The 21,729-nt window shown below is 26.1% G+C and overlaps 2 protein-coding genes across 2 annotated transcripts in view; both read left to right on the top strand.

Annotated features, from left to right (window-relative positions):
• LOC101238393 (eukaryotic translation initiation factor 4E type 2) overlaps window positions 1-21,729 on the top strand; it is a 145,719-nt gene that overhangs the window by 41,777 nt on the left and 82,213 nt on the right. The window lies entirely within an intron of this gene.
• LOC101235873 (nonsense-mediated mRNA decay factor SMG9) overlaps window positions 1-21,729 on the top strand; it is a 54,151-nt gene that overhangs the window by 18,925 nt on the left and 13,497 nt on the right. Inside the window, exons 8-13 of the mRNA XM_065788083.1 lie at window positions 1,383-1,457; window positions 1,545-1,640; window positions 1,786-1,871; window positions 7,023-7,088; window positions 12,378-12,418; window positions 19,668-19,775. Coding sequence (XP_065644155.1) covers window positions 1,383-1,457; window positions 1,545-1,640; window positions 1,786-1,871; window positions 7,023-7,088; window positions 12,378-12,418; window positions 19,668-19,775 — 472 coding nt within the window. The remainder of the gene's footprint in view (window positions 1-1,382; window positions 1,458-1,544; window positions 1,641-1,785; window positions 1,872-7,022; window positions 7,089-12,377; window positions 12,419-19,667; window positions 19,776-21,729) is intronic.

The following is a 21,729-nucleotide window of genomic DNA, read 5'->3' as shown; positions in this document are numbered from 1 at the left end:
GGCATCATGTGACTGTTATAGACTGTCAACTATTAAAAAAAAAAAAGTCCATTAATTCCCCAACATACCTACTTGAGATAAATAGTCTAAGTTCCATTTTGTTGATAGAATCTATAAAAAGGTTTAAATTTACCAATTGATGGTACATAAAGGGTTCCAATATGCTGACTAATGTTATTAAAGTTCACTGAATGGAGGTCTCACACCCCACACACCCTCCCACTTCGTGCCTTAGCTATTGACTTAGCATATCTGCTATATGTGTGCTATTATTAGTTTCTCAGTGTGATGGAATTGCACTTTTTTTTTGGTACATTTTGTTTTTAGCAATACAAGTTATTTTTCTGTTGTTATTAAAGATATCTTTTGTAGACTGCAACAGTGTGCTACACAATATTTGATGACATAATTATGTTATACATGTGTTTTTATGTTTTATAATAGAGTAATGGGTATGAATGGTAAAATAATACTTGAAAGTGTAAAAGTATACATACATGTGTGAGCATTATTGTTTTTTTTTCATAATTGACTTTTAAGAACTTAAGTCTTGTTCTTGGTCTTGTGAAAACTTTTAAAGTCTTGGTCTTGGGTTGATTTTTTGATGTCTTGGTCTTGATATTGGTCTTGAAATCTTGAGTCTTGGTCTTTGTCTCGGTCCAAATTAGACCAAAATGTCTTGGTTTTGGTCTTTACTGTCTTGACTACATTACTGCTGCTATATATATATATATATATATATATATATATATATATATATATATATATATATATATATATATATATATATATATATATATATATATATATATGTATATATATATATATATATGTATATATATATATATATATATATATATATATATATATTATTTGTCATCATAAAAGGACAAATAATATGATATGACCATATCAGTCAATTCTTAAATACTATAACAAAGTTTTTTTAGGCTTTTTATTTCAAAAAATTTTTATTCCAAAAGTTACTTACCAAACAAATAAATTGATAAGAAACACTAGCAGCTTATTCTTATGTAAAGTTTATTTCATATATTGTAAAATAAGTAACATATAACTTATGAATTTAATACAAATGTCAAAATCTTTTCATCTGCAATGTGCAAAATAATCTGCAGCATATAAGATGTTCTGCTGCATGCAAGATTAATTGCCATACAAATAGTTCAAGAAGAAATTTTTTTTAAAGTTTAACTTAAGTTACTTTTTTTTAAGTTTTTGAGTTAAGTTTTCTTTTTCTAAGTTATGAAAACCTTAAAAATTCAGTTCTTAACTTGATTGTGCAATCACACATCAGTAACATTGTTTCCTTAGAGAAATGTATCCCTGAAACCATTTTTTTTTTATTTTTTTTTTATTTTTAGGAGAAATGCATCCATCGAACTGTTGGTGTTGATATTTTTGTTACCCAAGAAAGACTTATTTTGCTTGATACACAAGTACAATTGCTTTTTTATATTATTAATTATATTATATTTTTTATATATTCTATATATTTATTTGTAAATTGGTTTTAATTTTTCCAGCCCCTTTTAAGTCCCTCAATGCTAGACCAATATTTACGTTTTGATAGAAAAGTACCTGCAGAATATGCCACAGCAGAAATATGTCTTGAAGTACAGGTAAAAATTTGTTTATGTTACATTAATTTATAGTAACTCATTTTAGTATTTACAATATATTTGACAATTTGATTTTTAGTAGAATTTTTAATTTCATTAAAAAAATATATTAAATATTAAAATGTCATTATCTCATTTTTTTTAGGCTTTGCAATTGCTGACATTTTTATTTACTGTGTGCCATGTGGTGCTTGTTGTACAAGATTATATTATTGACTTTAATTTATTAAAGTGAGAATTTTATAATTTATATATATATATATATATATATACATATATATATATATATGTATATATATATATATATATATATATATATATATATATATATATATATATATATATATATATATATATATATATATATATATAATTTAAACAAAAATATATTTACACTATTTTTGTACATCTTTAAATAAAAAATAAGTTTAAATTAAGCAAGTGTAAGAAATTTTTATAATATTTATATTGATAAAAACTTTTTATAATATTTACATTGATAGTAACTTTTTAATTATATTTAATTGATAATAACTTTTTATAATAATTATATTCTTTAATGATTTTTTATGATATTTTTATTGATAATAGCTTTTTATTATTTATATTTATTATTACAACTATTATTATTATTTATATACACTGCCGCTCACGGAAGTTAGGACAGTGGAGATTTTTTCGAAAAAGCAAAATTAATATATAATTACGTTATAGAATTTTAAATTTATATTAATAAAAATTATATTTTTTATACATTTTCAATGTAAAATATATTATTAGTCAGTTTTATGTAATAAAAATGTACAAAAACCATTATAATAATTAAATTTTTTTTTTGTCAAAAAAACCACCCTTTGATTTAAAAACTGCTTTAACTATTCTCGGCATTCTTTCAATTAATTTTCTAATTGTTTCTTTTTGAATATTATTCCATTCCTGTTCTATAATGTTCCATAAATGAGATTTTGATGTTGGACATACAGTTCTAATTTTTCTATCCAGTTTATCCCATAGTAACTCAATGGGGTTGAGGTCTGGGCTTTGGGAAGGCCAGGTCATTACACGTAATACATTTTCAGCTTTTTTTGATTCTAAATAATTTCTACATAATAATGCAGTATGTTTAGGGTCTTTATCATGCATCAGAATAAAATTATCTCCAATTAATCGAAGTCCTGAAGGGATTGCACTTGTTTCCAAGATATCTCTATAATGTTCTGCTCTCATTATACCATCGATTTTATGCAAATATCCATCCAGAGAGAAACAACCCCAAACTATCACAGAGCCTTCACCATGTTTTACTGTTGGAACCAGACATTGAGTTAGCATTTTTTTTCAGCAGATATTCTAACATAAACTCTTCGCTTATTTCCGAAAACTTCAAATTTTGACTCATCGGTCCAGAGTACTTGTTTCCATTCATCCATTGTCCAATTTTTGTGGAGCTGTGCCCAATGGAATCTCTTCTGTCGATTAAATTTTCGTAGATATGGTTTTCGGATAGCAACACGACCATGCAAATTAGCTTTTTGCAATCTTCGTTTGATTGTACTGACAGAAACTTTTTTTTCTCAATCACAGTTGAAAATAGCTGTTATTAGGCAGTTAACATTCGATTACGCTTACTAATGATTTTTATACGTCGGTCATCAGTTTTTGTTGTTATACGAGAAGGACCTGGACGATTTCTGTCTTTCAAACTTCCAGATTCTCAATATCGACGAATCGTATAGCTAACTGTTGATTTACTCAGATTTAATTTTTCAGCTATTTTTCTAACTGTATAGCCTTCTTGAAGCAAAGTGAGTAATGCTGTCCTTTTTTCAACACTTATTGGCTTACCTTTAGGCATATTTTTTTCAATATTTTTAATTTATACTAAAAAAATAATTTTTAATTTTACCTTTGAACTTCTGCACTTGAAATTTTTAAAACATTAACACAAAATACACAAAGTATCTGCAAAAACACAGTACAATACAGAAATACTTGTTAAATGACGAACTTAAAAGATTTGAGTTGATAATGTAAAATACAGGTTCATACGTGACCTTTAATATGTTTCTGCGTTCTCTGTTTATTTATTTAAAATGATAAGACTTTTACTTGTGAGTACAATTTATGTTATTTTAAATGTTAGTTATTTTAATATATTTACATTAAAATAACTTAATTTAGAATTTTTTTGATACAAATTTTATTTAACTTGATTTATATAAACATAAATTTTACTAATATAAGTAAATAATTTTATAACGTAATTACATTTTAATATTGTTCTTTTGAAAAAATATTTTTTGTCCTAACTTCCGTGAGCGGCAGTGTATATATTATTTATATTATTATATTTATATTGGTAATAAATTTTTATAATATTTTTGTTGATTATAACAATGTATAATATTTATTTAATTTTGTTCAATTGTGAATTTTAATTTTATCATTCAAAATATTTTTGAATTATTGATTTTATTATCTACAATTTTTTTAATCTGTTATGTCTAACTCCGTTTCTAAAAATCTCCCTGTTGGATCTGAATTTTTAAATTTCTTGTATTTCTGGTATTAAGATTTTTAAATAAAGGCCAATTAGTAAGTTAAAATATTTTTTAAACTAGTTTTTATAATTTTTTTAATTATTTTAAGAATTTTGAAAAGTTGTGGTTATTTTGATTGAGAGTAAAGTTGTGGTTATTTTGATAAGTAATTAGTTTAGTGTCATTGCACTTTTTCTAAAATGTTAATATCTTTTAAATTTGGAGTTCAAAGTAGAGCTAATTCAAGAAGTGATCTATTGTATATGATCTAGCCAATACTGTATATTAATTTTAACTTTTATCTAAGTAATTTTTTCTTGATTTAATTTAAGTAAATTTAATGTATTAAATATTTGATATGATTTGTAATAAAGTTTGTAATAAAATTTTTTAAAATTAATGAACTAGTTAAAACATTATATTATACATATAATGTTTTAACATTATATGTATAATATAATGTATAATATAACATTATATACATTAACTAAGTTTAACTTACATTTTGTGCAAGTTCTTGATACAGCTTTGGAACACATTTGTTTAGTATTTAATTTTGAGTAAAAAAAAAAGCTTTAACAAAGAAAACCGAAAATACAATTGTGATAAAAATGAGCTAATTTTTTTTAAGAATAAAGTTAAATATTAAAGTTAAAATAAAAACCCAGAGTTTATTTGGGGATACTGCTTTTTTTCGGCAACATTGAGGGAAGGGAGGAGGAAAGGGATGCTTTTGAGCCCCCCTCCTCCTCCTTTTCCCATCATGGTGCCGTGACAATGATTTTTAATCATCATTTTTTCAATCATCATTTTAATCATTTGTGTCTATCTTGTTTAGTTTTATCCTCAGATAAGGAGGTGATTTAAAGGCATTTTTTTGAACACATGAATTTACCAGTGGACGATTTTACTTTAGATATGATAAGAAAGCTATTTTACATAAGTCTTCAATAAACGCTTTTATTGCAAATACCACACTATTAGTAAAGATTTATTGAAAATTATTTAAAGTATTTTAAACATTTATTAACGATATTTTAGTAAATTTAATTTTAGTAGTTATTAATGTTTTAAAAAATATTACATAATATTAAATCGCGTAATATTTGTAAAATTAACAAAATAGTTTTATGTCTTATATTCAAATAAAAAACATAAGCATTTAATAAACGTATTTCATAAACTATTCGAATAAAAATCATAGACGTTTAATAAACGTATTTACTATTGTTTTAATTTTAAAATTTAAATATTAGCAAATCTGTTCATTTAACTTTTACTGAAGGTTAATAGTTTTTAAAGTGATTTTAAGGCACCTTTTAAATTAAAGATAATTAAAGAAGAGATAATTACGGTAAACATAATTTTTAAAATGTCATATATTTTGTTTATTAAAAAGCATATTATATTTCAAAAAATATATTTTTTTAATCATTAAGTATAATTAAAAAATTATGTTTAATAAATTAATTGTATGTACTATGAGTTATTTTAAACAGATCTTAATAAAACTTTTATTAAGTTATTGTAATCGTTATTTTTATTATTATAAAAGTCTAAAAGAAAGTGGAAAAGAAACAAAACTTTCTAAAAAAATTACGTTTCCTTTTTCGTTTTTCTCATCTAAACTAAAATAGCAACCTAAAGATCAAAAGTTCATTCATTCAAACATTAAATTTGCGCGATAGGTATTAAGACATATAGGTATTAATATTATCAACAGTTATAACAGATTGCTCTTAATTGCCAAAAAACAAAAGTTGACTTTACTCTGAATGGATTTTTAAAATCATTCTATCTTTCGAGAAAGCAAATTTTTATTCATTCATTAAACATTCCATTGTTATAAAATTTTGCAACAAGTTTTTAAAATTAAGTTTAGTAACAACATTCATTTTTTAAAAACTAACGTTCAGTTTGTAATCGAAGAACAGTTATGTCATGTAATTACATAAAAAAGCAATTTCTTTTTAATTCATTTTATTGTCCTGATATAGCTAAAATAAACTGAAAATTATTTATATACTACTGCATTTAAAACTGAAAATCTTTTTTCTGTTTTTTCTATAAAAAAGCAAAATAAGAATTAAAAAATAGAAATAATTTTTGGGCGCCCATACTGCTCCAGCAGTACTAAAACAGCTCTGGGTTCGTCCCTGATATATATCAGGGACGAACCACATAATACCATATATAGCCATGATGTAATACTGTATATAACCATGACATTGCCATATATAACCATGTCATAACACCATATATAGCAATGACATAACACCATATATAGCCATGATATAATACCATATATAGCCAAACCCTGGCATAATACTATTACTCAGTTTATTGTAACTCATAATGTTGTTGTACAATCAAAAATCAATTATGTATTTTTTAATATACACATTTTTTATATGACTGTATATCATATTATGTCATTCACATTTTTTTAATGGCAGTATATGTTATATTTTTTGTTATACACAGTTTTTTTTATGGCAGTATATATCATATTATAAACAGTTGTGTTATTATAATTGCCATTATTATAACTTTTTAAAAAGACATTTGCTGAAGGTTAATTTTTAAATTTTTAATTTTATTATATGAGTTTTTTATATGTATAATTTTCTTCTGTTATTTTAAATATTATAATATATGATAATTATATTAATGTAGTATAATATATGGTAGTTATATTGTTATGCAGTTATGATAATTATGTTATTATGATAATTATAATATTTTGATACTGCTATAGATAGTATTGGTATTAAGATTATTTTTAAAATTTTTTCTTTATTATCTTATCATAAAGATTCATAGTAATTTTTTTTATGTTTAGCTTATTAAAAACTGCAGAAATGTTAAAGCCAAGTACAGTTTCACACTCCAATCAAGATGGTTCAAGGTAAGAGTTGAAAGTAAGAGATAAATTCATGATAGCATTAAGTTGGTTTATATGTAAAGTTCAATTATAAGTGGTCTTTTCATTTGACAAATAGTTTCTGATAAAAGAATAATTGAGTCAAGTACACTTAGTCTTAGTCTTAGTGTTAGTGTTATAGAGACAAAATCATTTCTCAGTGTTATTGTTATAGCGGCAAAATTGTGTCTCAGTGTTAGTGTTGCAGAGAAAAAAATCACTTCTCAATGTTGCAGAAATTATTTTATTGCAACTATTGTAAACGTGTCTGTATGACATACGAGTAAAAATATTGCAAACAGCAGATTTTATACTGTTTAACATGTTAACATGTCTGTTTACTCATACTGTTTAAATAAAATAATATTCATTCAACTTCTAAGAAAATTTATTCCGAAAAACAACTAATCCTAAAACCTAAATCTTATCCTAAGAATACTTATTTCTTGAGCTTTTGTGTAAAAGTAAACTATGCCAAGTTTCCCTTTTTTTTTTTGACAATATTGAAATTGAATTAGTTGTTTTTAATTAGAAGTTTGAATAATTTTTTTTAATTTGTGGCCCTCATGTTGTTATCAAAATAAAATAATGGCCCTGACTGCAAAAAGGTTGGACAACCCTGATTTACTGAAAACAACAATTGCAATGCTGACGAAAAAGGCTGCTGCGCAGAGAAACAAGTTGAGCACGGTACTACCAGGGACATGGTGGAAATCAAACTTGGAACCTCTTGCTTATGAAGCAAGCGTTCTACCACTACACCACTACCGCATTTAGTTTCATCAACCAAAATTCATTCTTGCTTGACTTTTCAATCATTAAATTCACATCTGTATCTGTACCTGCTCTGCATGCTCTAAAAACTTTTATTCTTTTTTATTACTTTGGAACTCATATTCTTCATGTTTTCCTCATACAACCTACAAATTTTTGAGTTTTCTGTCAATTGTTTTCTTGCTCTTTAACTCTATTCATTGTTTTCTAGTAACTCCTAACTTTATAGTGGTTGCTTGCACTCTTGTTAGAAGTGAACTTAAGTTAAAAAAAAACATCAAAAAAGAACATTTCTTATAATCTTGCTAAAAGAATAATTTGTTTCACCTCTGATTACAATAAAGAAAGACAACATTTAGTTGTTTTAATCATAATAGTTTTTATACCAACTGTGTCCACAGTTCGATTTCTTGGCAAACCAAATATCATTGGGGTCTCATCCATATTTTCAATTTGCAAAGATCATACCCATCTTTTTCCTGCAGATTAATGACATACGCATGGAATTATCATGCTTATGTCATTAATCTTCAATGATGAAATGATAACATTTGGTCTTCTAAAAAAATGATAACATTTGAAATGATAACATTTAGTCTTCTGGTCTTCACTCCACAATTCATGCTCTCATTGAAATGACTGAACTGATTAGAAAAGCAATCGATGATAAATATTTTGCCTGTGGTGTATTTGTCGATTTACAGAAAGCGTTTGATACAGTAGATCATTTAATTTTGTTAAAAAAACTAGAATATTATGGGATCAGAGGCGTACCCCTTAAATGGTTTACTACATTTAAACTAAAGAACACAATTTGTTTCTAATAATCACTCAAAATCTACCCTTGTAAAATGTTCTAATGGTGTTCCACAGGGTTCAGTATTGGGACCACTGCTTTTCCTTCTTTATATTAATGATCTTCATACGTTCATTAAGTTTGCTACTGTTAACCACTTTGCTGATGATACTAATCTAATGCTAATTAATAAATCCTTTAAAAAAATTAACAAACACATTAATCATGATCTTGCCAATCTAGTTCAGTGGCTTCACTCCAACAAACTTTTTCTAAACTCTAATAAAACTGAACTTATTATCTTTAAATAAAATAAAACAAAAATCTATAAACATATGAACTTTAAATTAAGTGGTAAAAAAATTGAACCTGTTAACTCAATTAAATATCTTGGTATAAAAATTGATTCAAATCTTTCCTTTTTATCCCACCATAAAGACTTAGCAATGAAACTAAGTAGATCTAATGGTATGTTGGCCAAATTTCGCCATTATGTTAATCTTAAGACACTTTTGAACATATACCATGCTATTTTTGGCTCACATCTTAGATATGCATGCCGAGTATGGGGGCAGCCCCTCAACAAGCTCTTATTAGGTTATCTCACCTCCAAAACAAGGCTTTAAAAATTATTTATTTTCAGAATATTAAATTTAATTCTAACGTGCTCTACCTAACTTCTGAAGTATTAAAACTATGTGACTATATTCAATTTTTAAACTGCCAATTTGTCTGGAACCACCAACACAATAACCTACCTTTAACTTTTATCAATTTCTTTTCCAAAAGTGCTAACACTTGTTATCACCTTCGTTCCAATAATAATTTAAACATATCTGTCTCTAAACACCGCTCTCATAAATATGGGCATAAATCTATAAAATATCAAAGCATTAAAACTTGGAACAACCTTCCTTATGAACTAAAAGCTCTCAATTCATTCCCAACTTTAAAAACAGTTTATTCTACTTTTTATTAAAAAAATATAGTTAATATTTATAATTTCTATAATCAATTTTTGTTGTCTTTAGTATTGTTTTTTTTTGTTTTTTTTAATTTCTAATATATATTTTGTTGTCATTGCTTATTGTTATTTTTATAAATATTTACATTAACTACTTTTAACTATTATTACTAATATTAATATTGTTGTTATTATTATTATTGTTATTATTGTTATTATTATTAGTAATATTATTAACACTGTTATTTTTATGTTATAAAAATTATTATTTTTATTACATATTGTGAAAATTAGCATTATATTTATTTGAATTAGATATTATTAAAATTAGCAGGTGTTTACTTTATATTAGTAAATTTACTATTTGTAAACATCCTTGAATGTAAAATCTTAATTCAGAAATAAATTATTGATTGATTAAAACATTGGGAAGTTTCTGTGCACTTTTTGTTCTCTGTTGAAGTGTTAAAGAGTTTCATAAACCTGTTACACTATCCAGGTAATGATTTAAATTAGCATTAGTCACTTTTTTTCTGTTAAAGAGCTCAAACTTTACCTCTTGTAACTATAAATCCATTTTGTCATCCTTAAGAATTGTAAAGCTCATTTTCTAAATCAATATATATATATATATACATATATATATATATATATATCTTAATCCATACGGCTTTTTTAGAAAAAGAAGAAAAAAATAAAGAATAATGAATGAAAAGATTACTGCCACATGCCAAACCCTCAGTCGATGTAGCAGCACTCCGCTGCGAGTCACGCTATTTGTCAGTTGATGTATGTACTGAAGATCCCAGCAACAGGTTATTTTAGTATGACGTCAGACTGCTCACCTAAATTAGCAGTATAAGATTTAGCTTTGTCAAACATGCATGTTTATGCAAGTGATATGTAAAAGACACAGTTTTATTGCATCAAAATGATTAATGATTTCTTAGTACCTAGGAATAATTGCACCTGCTTTGATAAGTAATCTTCCGATTAATCCTTTGAAGAATTTGAAACATCAGAATTTAAAATCTTTGAAAAGAAAATAGAGTAACTGGAGCAGATAAAATTAATGAAAACATAATTATAGATTGTTTTTATATATTAAAACATGTTCTTTTTAAAGTTTTTTTAGCTTCAATTTATCAAAGAATTTTTCCAGAGCAATTAAAATTTGCTATAATTACTTCTATCTTTAAAGAAGGTACAGGCTAAACATTAGCAACTATTTTCTAATCTTTTTTCTTTTTGTATTTTATAAAAGTTTAGAAAGAATAATGTATAACAGAATATATAAATATACCATTCCCATTTTTGAAAATAAATAATTGTTTAAGATTTTATTATACATATATTTATAGGTGTGTATATATGTGTGTGTGTGTTTATATATATATATATATATATATATATATATATATATATATATATATATATATATATATATATATATATATATATATATATTGAATAGAATTTCATTTATGAAATTTATCTGACTTTTCATTTAATTTACATGTATAATTTAGATGTTTTACAAAAGTTACAGATTTTATCTTAAAAGATTCTTTTAGGATAAAGTTTGTAACTTTTATTTCTTCAACCTTATGATTTTAGGTGCTCTATTGTAATTTATTAAACATCCAGAGATTTTTGTAACATTAAAACAAAATCTTGTTTTTAAGTGCACGGTACATTACCAATGGTGTACCTAAAGGTGGGTAATATATGGAGGTGTTAGTACTTTAACTGGTCAAGGCATGATAGAAATATGGTATATTGTTGACTATTGGATATTTAGACTACATTTATTTGAGGTAATGTGATTATAAAACAATTAAAATCTGTAGATGAATAGAATAAATGATATTCAAGTTTTTCACTGAGGATTTAAGATTTTCTATTTCACAGTTTTTAGTTTAAATTCATAATTCAAAATGGTAGCACAACTAATGTGCCTTTAAAATACAGATACCTTCAAAATATACTACTCTTCCTATATTATAAATTATCAAGTTATCAAGTTTTCTTTAGAATTTTAAAAGAGACTTTTTATAGATAAATATAAACATACAATCCTGCTATACTTTTACCATGTTTAAGTTATAATGGGAATAAATTTTTAAAAGATTTAATTTTATTTAGTTTTAAATTAGTAATTATTGCTGAGTTAAAATTTTTGAAATAACAAGAATTTTTTATTCATTTGCTATAAGGAATATAAAACTTCAAATAAATTTTGAGCAAGTTTGTTTTAGATCAGTAATATCATGATTGTTATATATTAGTCATATCACGCTTGCAGCATATATTATATGCACCATATAATATATGCTTGCAGCATATATTATATGCTTAAATCATCAAAACAACCTGTCAACAAAAAAAATAATTTGCGTTGTCAGCAATAGCGTTTGATTGCATGCCATTCCTGTCCAAGCCTGATAATGTAATATATTAAATAAGATCTTGTTTTACGATGCATTAATCAGATCTTTACTGGACGGTATAATCAGGTTGTACTGGATTATACATTCCATGGTGTTTTCATAGTAAATTTATTTTATAAATTTATTATGGAAATACCATGGAATGAAACAATGAAACAAATTGATTATTTATAAATTTATTTTATTAAATTATTAAAATCATTTTGTGGATATTGTTTTTATAATTTTAAACTTTACTTAATTTTGCATTTATTTATTATTTTATTATTATTTTTATTTCTTTATTTTAGTTCTGGCTCAGAAGAAGTCAATGAGTTTATACCCCACATAGGTAAGCTTTTTACTGAAAATTTTGTATTTATGGATGTTTACAAATTAAATCTAACTCTATGTGTAAATATGTATGTACATATGTATGTGTGTATGTATGTATGTGTGTATGTATGTATGTATGTATGTATGTATGTATGTATGTATGTATGTATGTATGTATGTATGTATGTATGTATATATGTATATATATATATATATATATATATATATATATATATATATATATATATATATATATATATATATATATATATATATATACAGTAGCATCCAAATGTAATTGGACAAACACCTTTTTTGTTATATTTTCTCATTAAGATTTTTAAATAAAATTTCGCATAAGCATGTCAAATTAAACTACAATTATGAAAAACAAAGCAAAAATTCCCTTTTAAGAGTAATTACTCAAAATTTTGCTAAAAGAATGGAAATGATTGGCTCAAAAGTAATTGGACAAACTAAATTCTAAGAACGTTGATATAACTTAGACTATTTTAATTCTTTTTCTGAAGGCAGATTTTTATAAAAACATTCAATGATCAGTAATTTGCAATGGGACATAATAAATATTTAAGCGAGGCAGTAAAAAAGTTGATTGTACAAGCATCTAACAATGGTAAGACTGTGGGACAAATTTCAATAGAACATTCCGTGATCAACAGTGGTTATACATTAAAAGATTTTCAACAACGGAATCACTTCCAAGTTTCAACAAAGTCAGGATGCCCAAAATCAACAACTTTTCGCCAAGATAATGTTGTAGTAAGATCGTCAAAGGCAGATCTGCACAAGAGTGCTAAAGAAATTCATAGAGAATTTACACAGTCACATCAAATCTCTTGCTCTTATGCAAAATGTCCAATAGGTCTTTAAAATGATGTTAAGTGCCAAGTTCCTATAGAAAAGCATGGTGGTGGTTACTGAACCACCACCATGGTTTGGTCATGTTTTAGCCGTGATGGAGTAGGTCCAATCTATCGAGTTCAAGGCATTATATACCAAAACACGGAAAAATTAGTGTTCGGAAACCATCTAATCAGTATAATTTGTTTGAGTTGATTAAGCACTTGGGAGGAAATACCAATTTAATTAATTTGGTTAATTCAATGCCACGTAGAAGTAATGCTGTTGTTGCGGCAAAAGGTTTTCCAACGAAGTACTAGGATTATACACAGATTATATACATTATGTAACAGAATATAACACTATGTAACATGTATATTATTTAACAGAAATCTTCATAAAAAATGCTGAAAATTTATCCTTTGTTGAGAAAGTTTTTTTTTTAAATGACATATTTAGTTTGTCTAATTACTTTTGAGCCTATCATTTTCATTCTTTTATTAAAATTTTGAGTAATTACTCCCAAATTTGGATTTTTGTTTTCTTTTTCATATTTGTAGTATAATTTGACATGCTTATGCAAAATTTCAGTTTAAAATGCAACTCGATGAAAAAAACTAACCAAAAAGGTTTTTGTCCAATTACTTTTGGACGCTACTGTATATATATATATATATATATATATATATATATATATATATATATATATATATATATATATATATATATATATATATATATATATATATATATATATATGTATATATATATATATATATATATATATATATATATATATATATATATATATATATATATATATATATATATATATATATATATATATATATATATACATAGCTGGCTGGCATATATAGCTGGCTGTAGGAACAGTTTAGAAAAGCCTTATTGTTTTCTCAAAACATTATTAGTTTCTGAAAATACTAGTTGTTCTGATAATTTTTTTTGTTTTTAAAAAAAGAGTTCTTTACATAATCAGTTTTTTGTTCATTGACCATTGCTCTTATAATTGCTTGATAGATAGTGTGATTGTTCCTTTTGTGTGATTTATTGATCAAAACTTGTTAAAGAATATTTAATATATTTAAATATAGTAAGCTAATAAAATAACTATATTACAAATAGTAAATAAAAAGTTGAGATTTGTAGCAAAAACAACATTACAAACATAAAAAATGTTTGCCTACACCAGTTTTATAGCCCTTTTATAAGTAGTGAAAATAATTCGGACTATGAATATGTAGCAAGTATAAAAAAAAGCTATTAACTTAAATTGACAGACTTGTTGCTTCCATCAGGATTGGTGGACAGACTGAGTTTCTTGGAATTCTTAATTCTTGTAATGGATAAATCTTTTATTTCTGATATATTGAAAGAGTGCATTTTTAATATAACTTCTTTAAATGGTGGTTACAAAAAAGGTGCATGTGTTAGGTTAGCCACATATCTGCTGGAACATTTATCAGAGCGATAAAGTAAATGGTCTGAATAATCCATTATTTAAGAAACCTGACAAAAATTCTAATTTATTGAAATTCTGTTGTGAGCTAATTTATTGAAATTTTGTTGTGTTAAAAGTAAAAACTGAAAATGTTTTTGATAGCTGGCTGTAGGAACAGTTTAGAAAAGCCTTATTGTAAACAATTTATTGTTTTTTTAAAATGTTATCAAGACAAAAACAATAAATAAGCTATTGAATGAATAATACTATGAAAAGTATAAAGCTATTAAAATTCTGAACATACTGAATACTCTGTAAAAAAATTTCTTAACGATCTGTTTTTATTTAAATATTGTTATCTAAGATAGGTACAAATCTGATTATCTAGAGTTAGCAGAATTGACAACAATGGTGTTGTCTGGTGATGAACAGTTCAGACAAAAAAAGCTTGGGGCTGTACATCATGCTAGGTTTATGGCAAAGGGTATGTATTTTCTGAAAGTGAAGTTCTTCTAGGCAGCATTTCCAGCCTGACTGATTTTATTCTTAATTAAGAAAAATTAAATAAGAGATATAAATTTTTCTTCAGCTGTTTTTTATGCTGAGTGGTTTATAAGGGCTGGAATTCCTGTAATTGTTTCATATCTGCCATTTTTACATTTTGCAAGTTTTAAAATTTTAATTTAACTTTTTATTACTTTTTGCATGAAATATTTTTAGGTTATACCATTATAGTCTAAAATTTTTTAGAATACCAAGCCTCTTTGACAGAAAATATTTATAAGTTATACCTGACCAAACAAAACCTGTTATTAAATCTGTGAAAAGGCACATGTGGTACTTAGACCTAAATATTGTAGTGACGTCTCTGGTTAATTAAAATGTACAAAAACAGAGTGACATTTCAAAGAAGCTGTACTAAACTCTAATGCTTACAAATTTTACCATTAAAATAAAACAAGTTTAGTTCACTGAACTTCCTTATGTTTAATGATACTCTACCAAGTCTGACTCCACTTATTGACAAGATTTTGATCAATAAATCACACAATGAGGAGAAAAGTAATTTTATTCTATAAAACAAATATAAGAGCAGAAGGTTAATTAACAAAAAACTGATTATGTAAAGAACTCTTTTTTTAAAAACAAAATGTTATCAAAACAACTTGTATTTTCAGAAACTAATTATATACATGGTTTTAAATTTGTTTTAACATATTAATCATTTCACTAAATGGAATGAAAAATATAACAACAAAAATGCTTGAAAAACACATATTTTTGATTTTTTTGATCTTCAATACTCAAATATTGTAATAAATTATCCTTAACATTGTAATTATATTTTTTTCTACTTGTCAAACAACAGTAAAAATTATAATAATTATTATAGAAATATTCTCCTCAGTTCATCTAAAAAAAGGACAAAAAAGGGGCAAAAAATGATTTTTGGATCTGTCATGGAGTGGTCTGATCATAAAAAAAATAAATAATTTTCAATGGCAATTTCAAGGTTGGGACACGTTATGAAAAGCAATGTTAATTAAAAATCAATAGTAGCCTTTTTTTTTTGAAATTCTCAATATATATATATATATATATATATATATATATATATATATATATATATATATATATATATATATTTTTCAACATCTTTACTTCCAACAAGGCTGCAAGCAACCACTATTAGAGTTAGAAGTTATTGGAAGAGAAAAGATGAAATTTATCGAGCAAAAGAACAATTAACAGATGGCTTAAATAATTGCAAATTACATGAATCAGGAAAACAAGATAAAGGAAGCAAATTCCAAAGAGCTGGTGTTCTAAGAAAAAAAACTAGGCGAATAAGAATTTTAGAGCACTTAGGAACAGTCACAGCAAAAGGATGAGACTTAATTGAATGTTGAGTAACACAAGAGTGAATTTTTGTAGATGACACAAGGGATGCTAGCTCTTTAGAGCAGCACCCATTTTAGTATTTATATAAAAGAGAGAAGAAAACAAAATTACGACAAAGTGACAATGATTAAAGTTGGCTGCAAGAGCAGTTCCAACTATGTTTACAATGCATTTTTGCACATTGACTAGAAGAGAAAGGGTATTATTGGAAAATCCACCCTAGATATAGCAACAGTATTCCATGTAAGGAGGGATTTTAGATTTATAAAGAATACAGAGTAAGAAAATGTCAAGCAAGATAAAAAGGTGCAACCTTAGTAGATGGTAATTTTACAATGGATTTGATATTACAAGAAATATTGGAAGTAAGAGTTTATCATAGAAGACAAAGGGTAGATGACTCATCGAGTACATTACCATTTATAAATATATGAAGATCTTCCTTGTTGCGATAGTGATTAGCTGAAAAAATTGAGTTTTATCTGAGTTAAAGTTCACCAGCCACTGAGAGCCCTATCCAAGCTATCAGAGAGTGTTACCTTCTTATCAAGACAAGAATAAATGGATTAGACCAGCATGTCAAACTTTATCAAAGGCTTTAGAAGTGTCAAGAGCAATAGCCTCTCCACATCTACATAAATCCATGTTGATGATCAGAAAGGTGCTTATGATTGTAAGAAGACTAATGGGATGGTAGTTAGATAAATCAGATCGCTTTCCAGAATTTTTGAAAATAGGGATAACAGATGTTGCTTTCCAGCAGGCTGGAAAAAGAGACTCTGATAAGCACTTGGTAAATAGTTTTGAAAGTATAGACGACAGCTCCAGAGAACACTTCTGCAAAGCTATAACAGGTATGTTAACCGGACCACAAGCTGTAGAAGAGTCTAAGTAGGAAATCACTTTAGATACAGAAGCTGAAGTGATACGAAATTCAGACAATGGATCAACCTGTCTGCTATATCAGGTAGAATGTGACTAGTGGAATCAAGAGATGATATTGATGAGAAGTTCTTAGCAAACAATTCAGCTTTGTCTTTGGGTGGGGATAAAATCTGAACCATACAAGATAAGTGGAATAACAGACTTGCCCTTGTTATAGATGCCTTTGATGATTCTCCAGAAGTCACGAGAGCCTAATTTTTGAGATGAAATGCGAGTTTTGTGACCTGAGAATAGCAGGCTTTAACATTGGACAAAATCTTTTTACAATGGTTTCTTGCAGTTGTATGCAGATGTCTGTTTTCTGTAAAATTTGTTTTGCTGATAGATATGAAAATAATGATTACTATTGTAAATTGCAGCAGCACAATGAGAGGAAAACTATGGAGAAGAGTGAGGCTTGACTTGGAATTGTCGAGAGGGAATAAATGGTTCCCTGACAGTCTGAAACCAAGAAGTTACATAAGAAGCACATTTGTCAGTAGAAAGACAAAAGATTTCAACCCAAGGGCCATAACAAAGAATATCACAGAAAAAAGTTCCAGTCAGCTTTAGGTAGTTGTATGAAGTATCATGATAAAGGGATTCTGATTGTGAAGAAGAATGAGGTAATAGCTTTAGAAAGATCAAATTGAGATCAGAAGCACCTAAGGGTGAATATGGAGAAACTAAACACTGACTAGGCTCAAAAACAGGATATAAGTCGAGTAAAGAAGGTAAATGATTCGGATTGTCTGGAAAGTGAGTTGAAAAGTTGACTATTTGAGTTAGAGATTAAGGAAGGCAAAAGTTGTATGCCTTAATGCTTGCAGATTCACTGACACTAGAACCAAGAAATTCAGTGTGATGAACATTAAAGTCACCAACAATAATGATATTGGCTGAAGGGTACAGAGAAAGGGTTTAGTCATTTTGATCAGAAATAGCATTGAAAAGAGTGCAGCCTTGATATGAAGGAGAGCAATATAAAACAAAGAGAAAGGCAATAGAGTGAAGTGGTGCTAAACAAAAGCACATAAAAGAATAATCTTTAGATTCAAACCTTGTTCCCCGACAAATGGGTGAATTCTTACAAATGTTGATGCCTTGGCCAAGCATGTGACTATTGGAGTCTTTACGAATTAAAGGAAGGTAAACACCAACACTAAGATCACAAAATGGGACAGCTGGGCTCAAATTAGTCTCACAAACATCAAGTAGGTCTGGTGAACCAAATGTGGCCCCAACAATACACACCAAAAGTATGAACAGGGACAACATCCATGTGCAATCCATGGATCCATGGCACTGTTATTACTCTGATATTTTACAGCTGTTGATGGAATCAGTCTATCCAAGAGTTATCAAAGAGTTCAGGAAACCTGACTACCAGATGGCCTCAGGACTTTAAATCTGAGTTTTAGAGCTGTACCCTCATTAGAAGCTAATAGAATGAGTTGCCTAATCATGAAACCAGAGACACAAGCAAAACCTATGCATTGAGTCAAGAAGATCCAGCATTCAACATCCTAAGCTGGAAACAATGTATTATAAATACATCTATGCCAGTCTAATAGATGAAAAAATAGTAAGAGTCATCAGATAGAATCTGTTTACCCCTAAGTAAATATATATATATATATATATATATATATATATATATATATATATATATATATATATATATGTATATAAATATATATATATATATATAAATATATATATATAAATATATATATATATAAATATATATATAAATATATATATATATATATATATATATATATATATATATATATATATATATATATATATATATATATATATATATACACTATAGTGTATTTAGATAAAAAGTTGTAACTAGCTTTTCCTACCTTTATAGCATACAATGTTTTCAGAAAAAAAAAAAAGAAAAAGGAAAATAATAAAAGAAAAGATTGCTGCCTCATGCCAAACCCTAAGTCAAAGTAGCGGAGCTCCTTTGTGGCAACAGGCTATAAGATAGTTGGTGTATGTACTGAAGCCCCTGGCAGCAGGCTAATTTAGTATTATGTCAGAAATATTATCTAAACATGGGTATATAGTTTTTAGTTTATTTGTTTTAATTTTTTTTTAGTGTTTGTTCAAACTTGCTGTGATGAACGCTCATTTGAAGTGGAAGTTGTAAAATCTTTGTGTGAGATACTAAGCACTGTTTTTCAAACTTCAAATTTAAGAACAAGAGGTAATTAAAGCACTAAAAATAAAAACCAGTTAAGCAAGTAAAAAATACTCATGATTTTTTTATAAATTTTCATTTATGAATTGCAAATTTTTTTATGCAGCTTTTACTTTATTTTATACTTTTTAGACTTATATTTTCAAGTTTATAAAAGTTTATCACCTTTACTATTAAACACAAATTTTTATAACTAAAGAAAATTAATTTGAGAGATAAAATTCAACTAAATATTATATTATTTATTTAAACTGTGTAGATGTGTAGGATAGAGTTTTATCTTTGGTTGCCTCAGTGAATAATATTTGTGTATATTCAATGAGTTTTTATTTTATTTAAAAAGCATGTCTTTATAAATATATATACACATCTATACATATGTTTTTACACACGTATGTGTTTTTCATTTATACTGATAATAAAAACCACAACAACAATAATTTTAAGAATAACAACATTAATAATATTAATAATAGAAATGATAAGAATACAAATAAAATCAATTCAGTTTAGTAAAGAATAAATTATTATCAATGTCAACATAAGATATTTAAACTAGTATTATAAAACAACTGAAAAAAGAAAAGTATCTGGTAATAATATCCGCAGGGATCTGGTATCCGCAGGGATGGAATGTGTTACTTATTAATATACTTATTGATCTGAAACATAATTACAATGTTTTATTTCTTAGAGGTCATTATTGAAATATAAAAAAAATCTCCCTGAGGAGGACTTAAACCCCCAACACCAACACCCGCGCCTCAAAAGAAGAGTGTCATATATACACGCAGAAATTTTAGCAAACACCCTTATTCAGGAATAAGAAATATTAGGAATCAAAATTGCTCATTGCTGAGGTAAGTCATATAACAATGCAAGCAATATGGAAAGAGCAATAAAAAAAAGCAAATGAATTTGTTGTGTTCACAACAATTTAGTAACAATTGTTACCAAACCTTTACATTTTCACCCAAATGCTTTATCAAAAATATAAAAACCATAAAAATAAAGCAAATGAGAAATATGACAGTATTGGTGATATACAAAATAAAGAAATTAAACCAACAGACAAAGAAATTGTACCAGTTGAATGGTGTGATGATATTAATATATGTAAGCTTGTTTCTGAAATTGATGATAAGTGTAGCCATCTAACTCAAATGGTTAAAGATAAATTTAAACAATCTTATTTTAATTAACTGATATAGTAAAAGATTCATTGCAAACGAATCTAAATCATATAATACTTTAAATCAAGTTTTCGGTTAGCTATTCAATAATAAAAAACTAAAAACTATGAATTCAATATTATGAATTCAATACTAGTTGTATAAAAACTATCAAACACTTAAAAGATGATGTTGAAGAGGTGGAATTTTAAAGTAAATTTTCTGTTTTAAGATATATTTTAAAAGATAATTATACTATTGTAGAGAATTTAGAATTCATTTTGGAAAGGAATTTGTCAGAATTATATCCAAATGTATGTATTACCATTACTTATTGTGAGCGATCATTTTCAAAACTAAAATTCATTTATAATATCTTTGTATAACTTTTTTTTTAAATAAAACCCAATAAAAATGAATTCAATAAAGTTTCAAAAAAAATTTTTAAGTGCCCCAAAAACTTACAGCATAGGACCCCAAATAGTACAGCATGGCTCTGCTAACAACAAACAAAAAAGCATAAAACCATAAAAAGGAAGTTTTCAGGTAATTTAACAGCAACAAGAGGTATATTTTCTTATCATTATATATAATTATATATAAACTAATATATAAAAAAAATTGATATTAATAATAATATTAATAATACTAAAATAAATGATCATATTGTTAATGTATTTTGGAAATGACTTTGAAAGATGATGTCACTTAAACAATTTATATCTTCAATATCTCTTTTTATATTCTGACTTGAAATTTTTTTTAATTATTTTTTGTAGTTTCTAATA

Source organism: Hydra vulgaris, chromosome 01, assembly GCF_038396675.1.
Source record: "Hydra vulgaris chromosome 01, alternate assembly HydraT2T_AEP".
In the NCBI taxonomy this organism is placed as follows: Eukaryota; Metazoa; Cnidaria; class Hydrozoa; order Anthoathecata; family Hydridae; genus Hydra; species Hydra vulgaris.
Note: the sequence above shows the minus strand (reverse complement) of the source record. Positions and strands in the feature narration are given on the sequence as shown.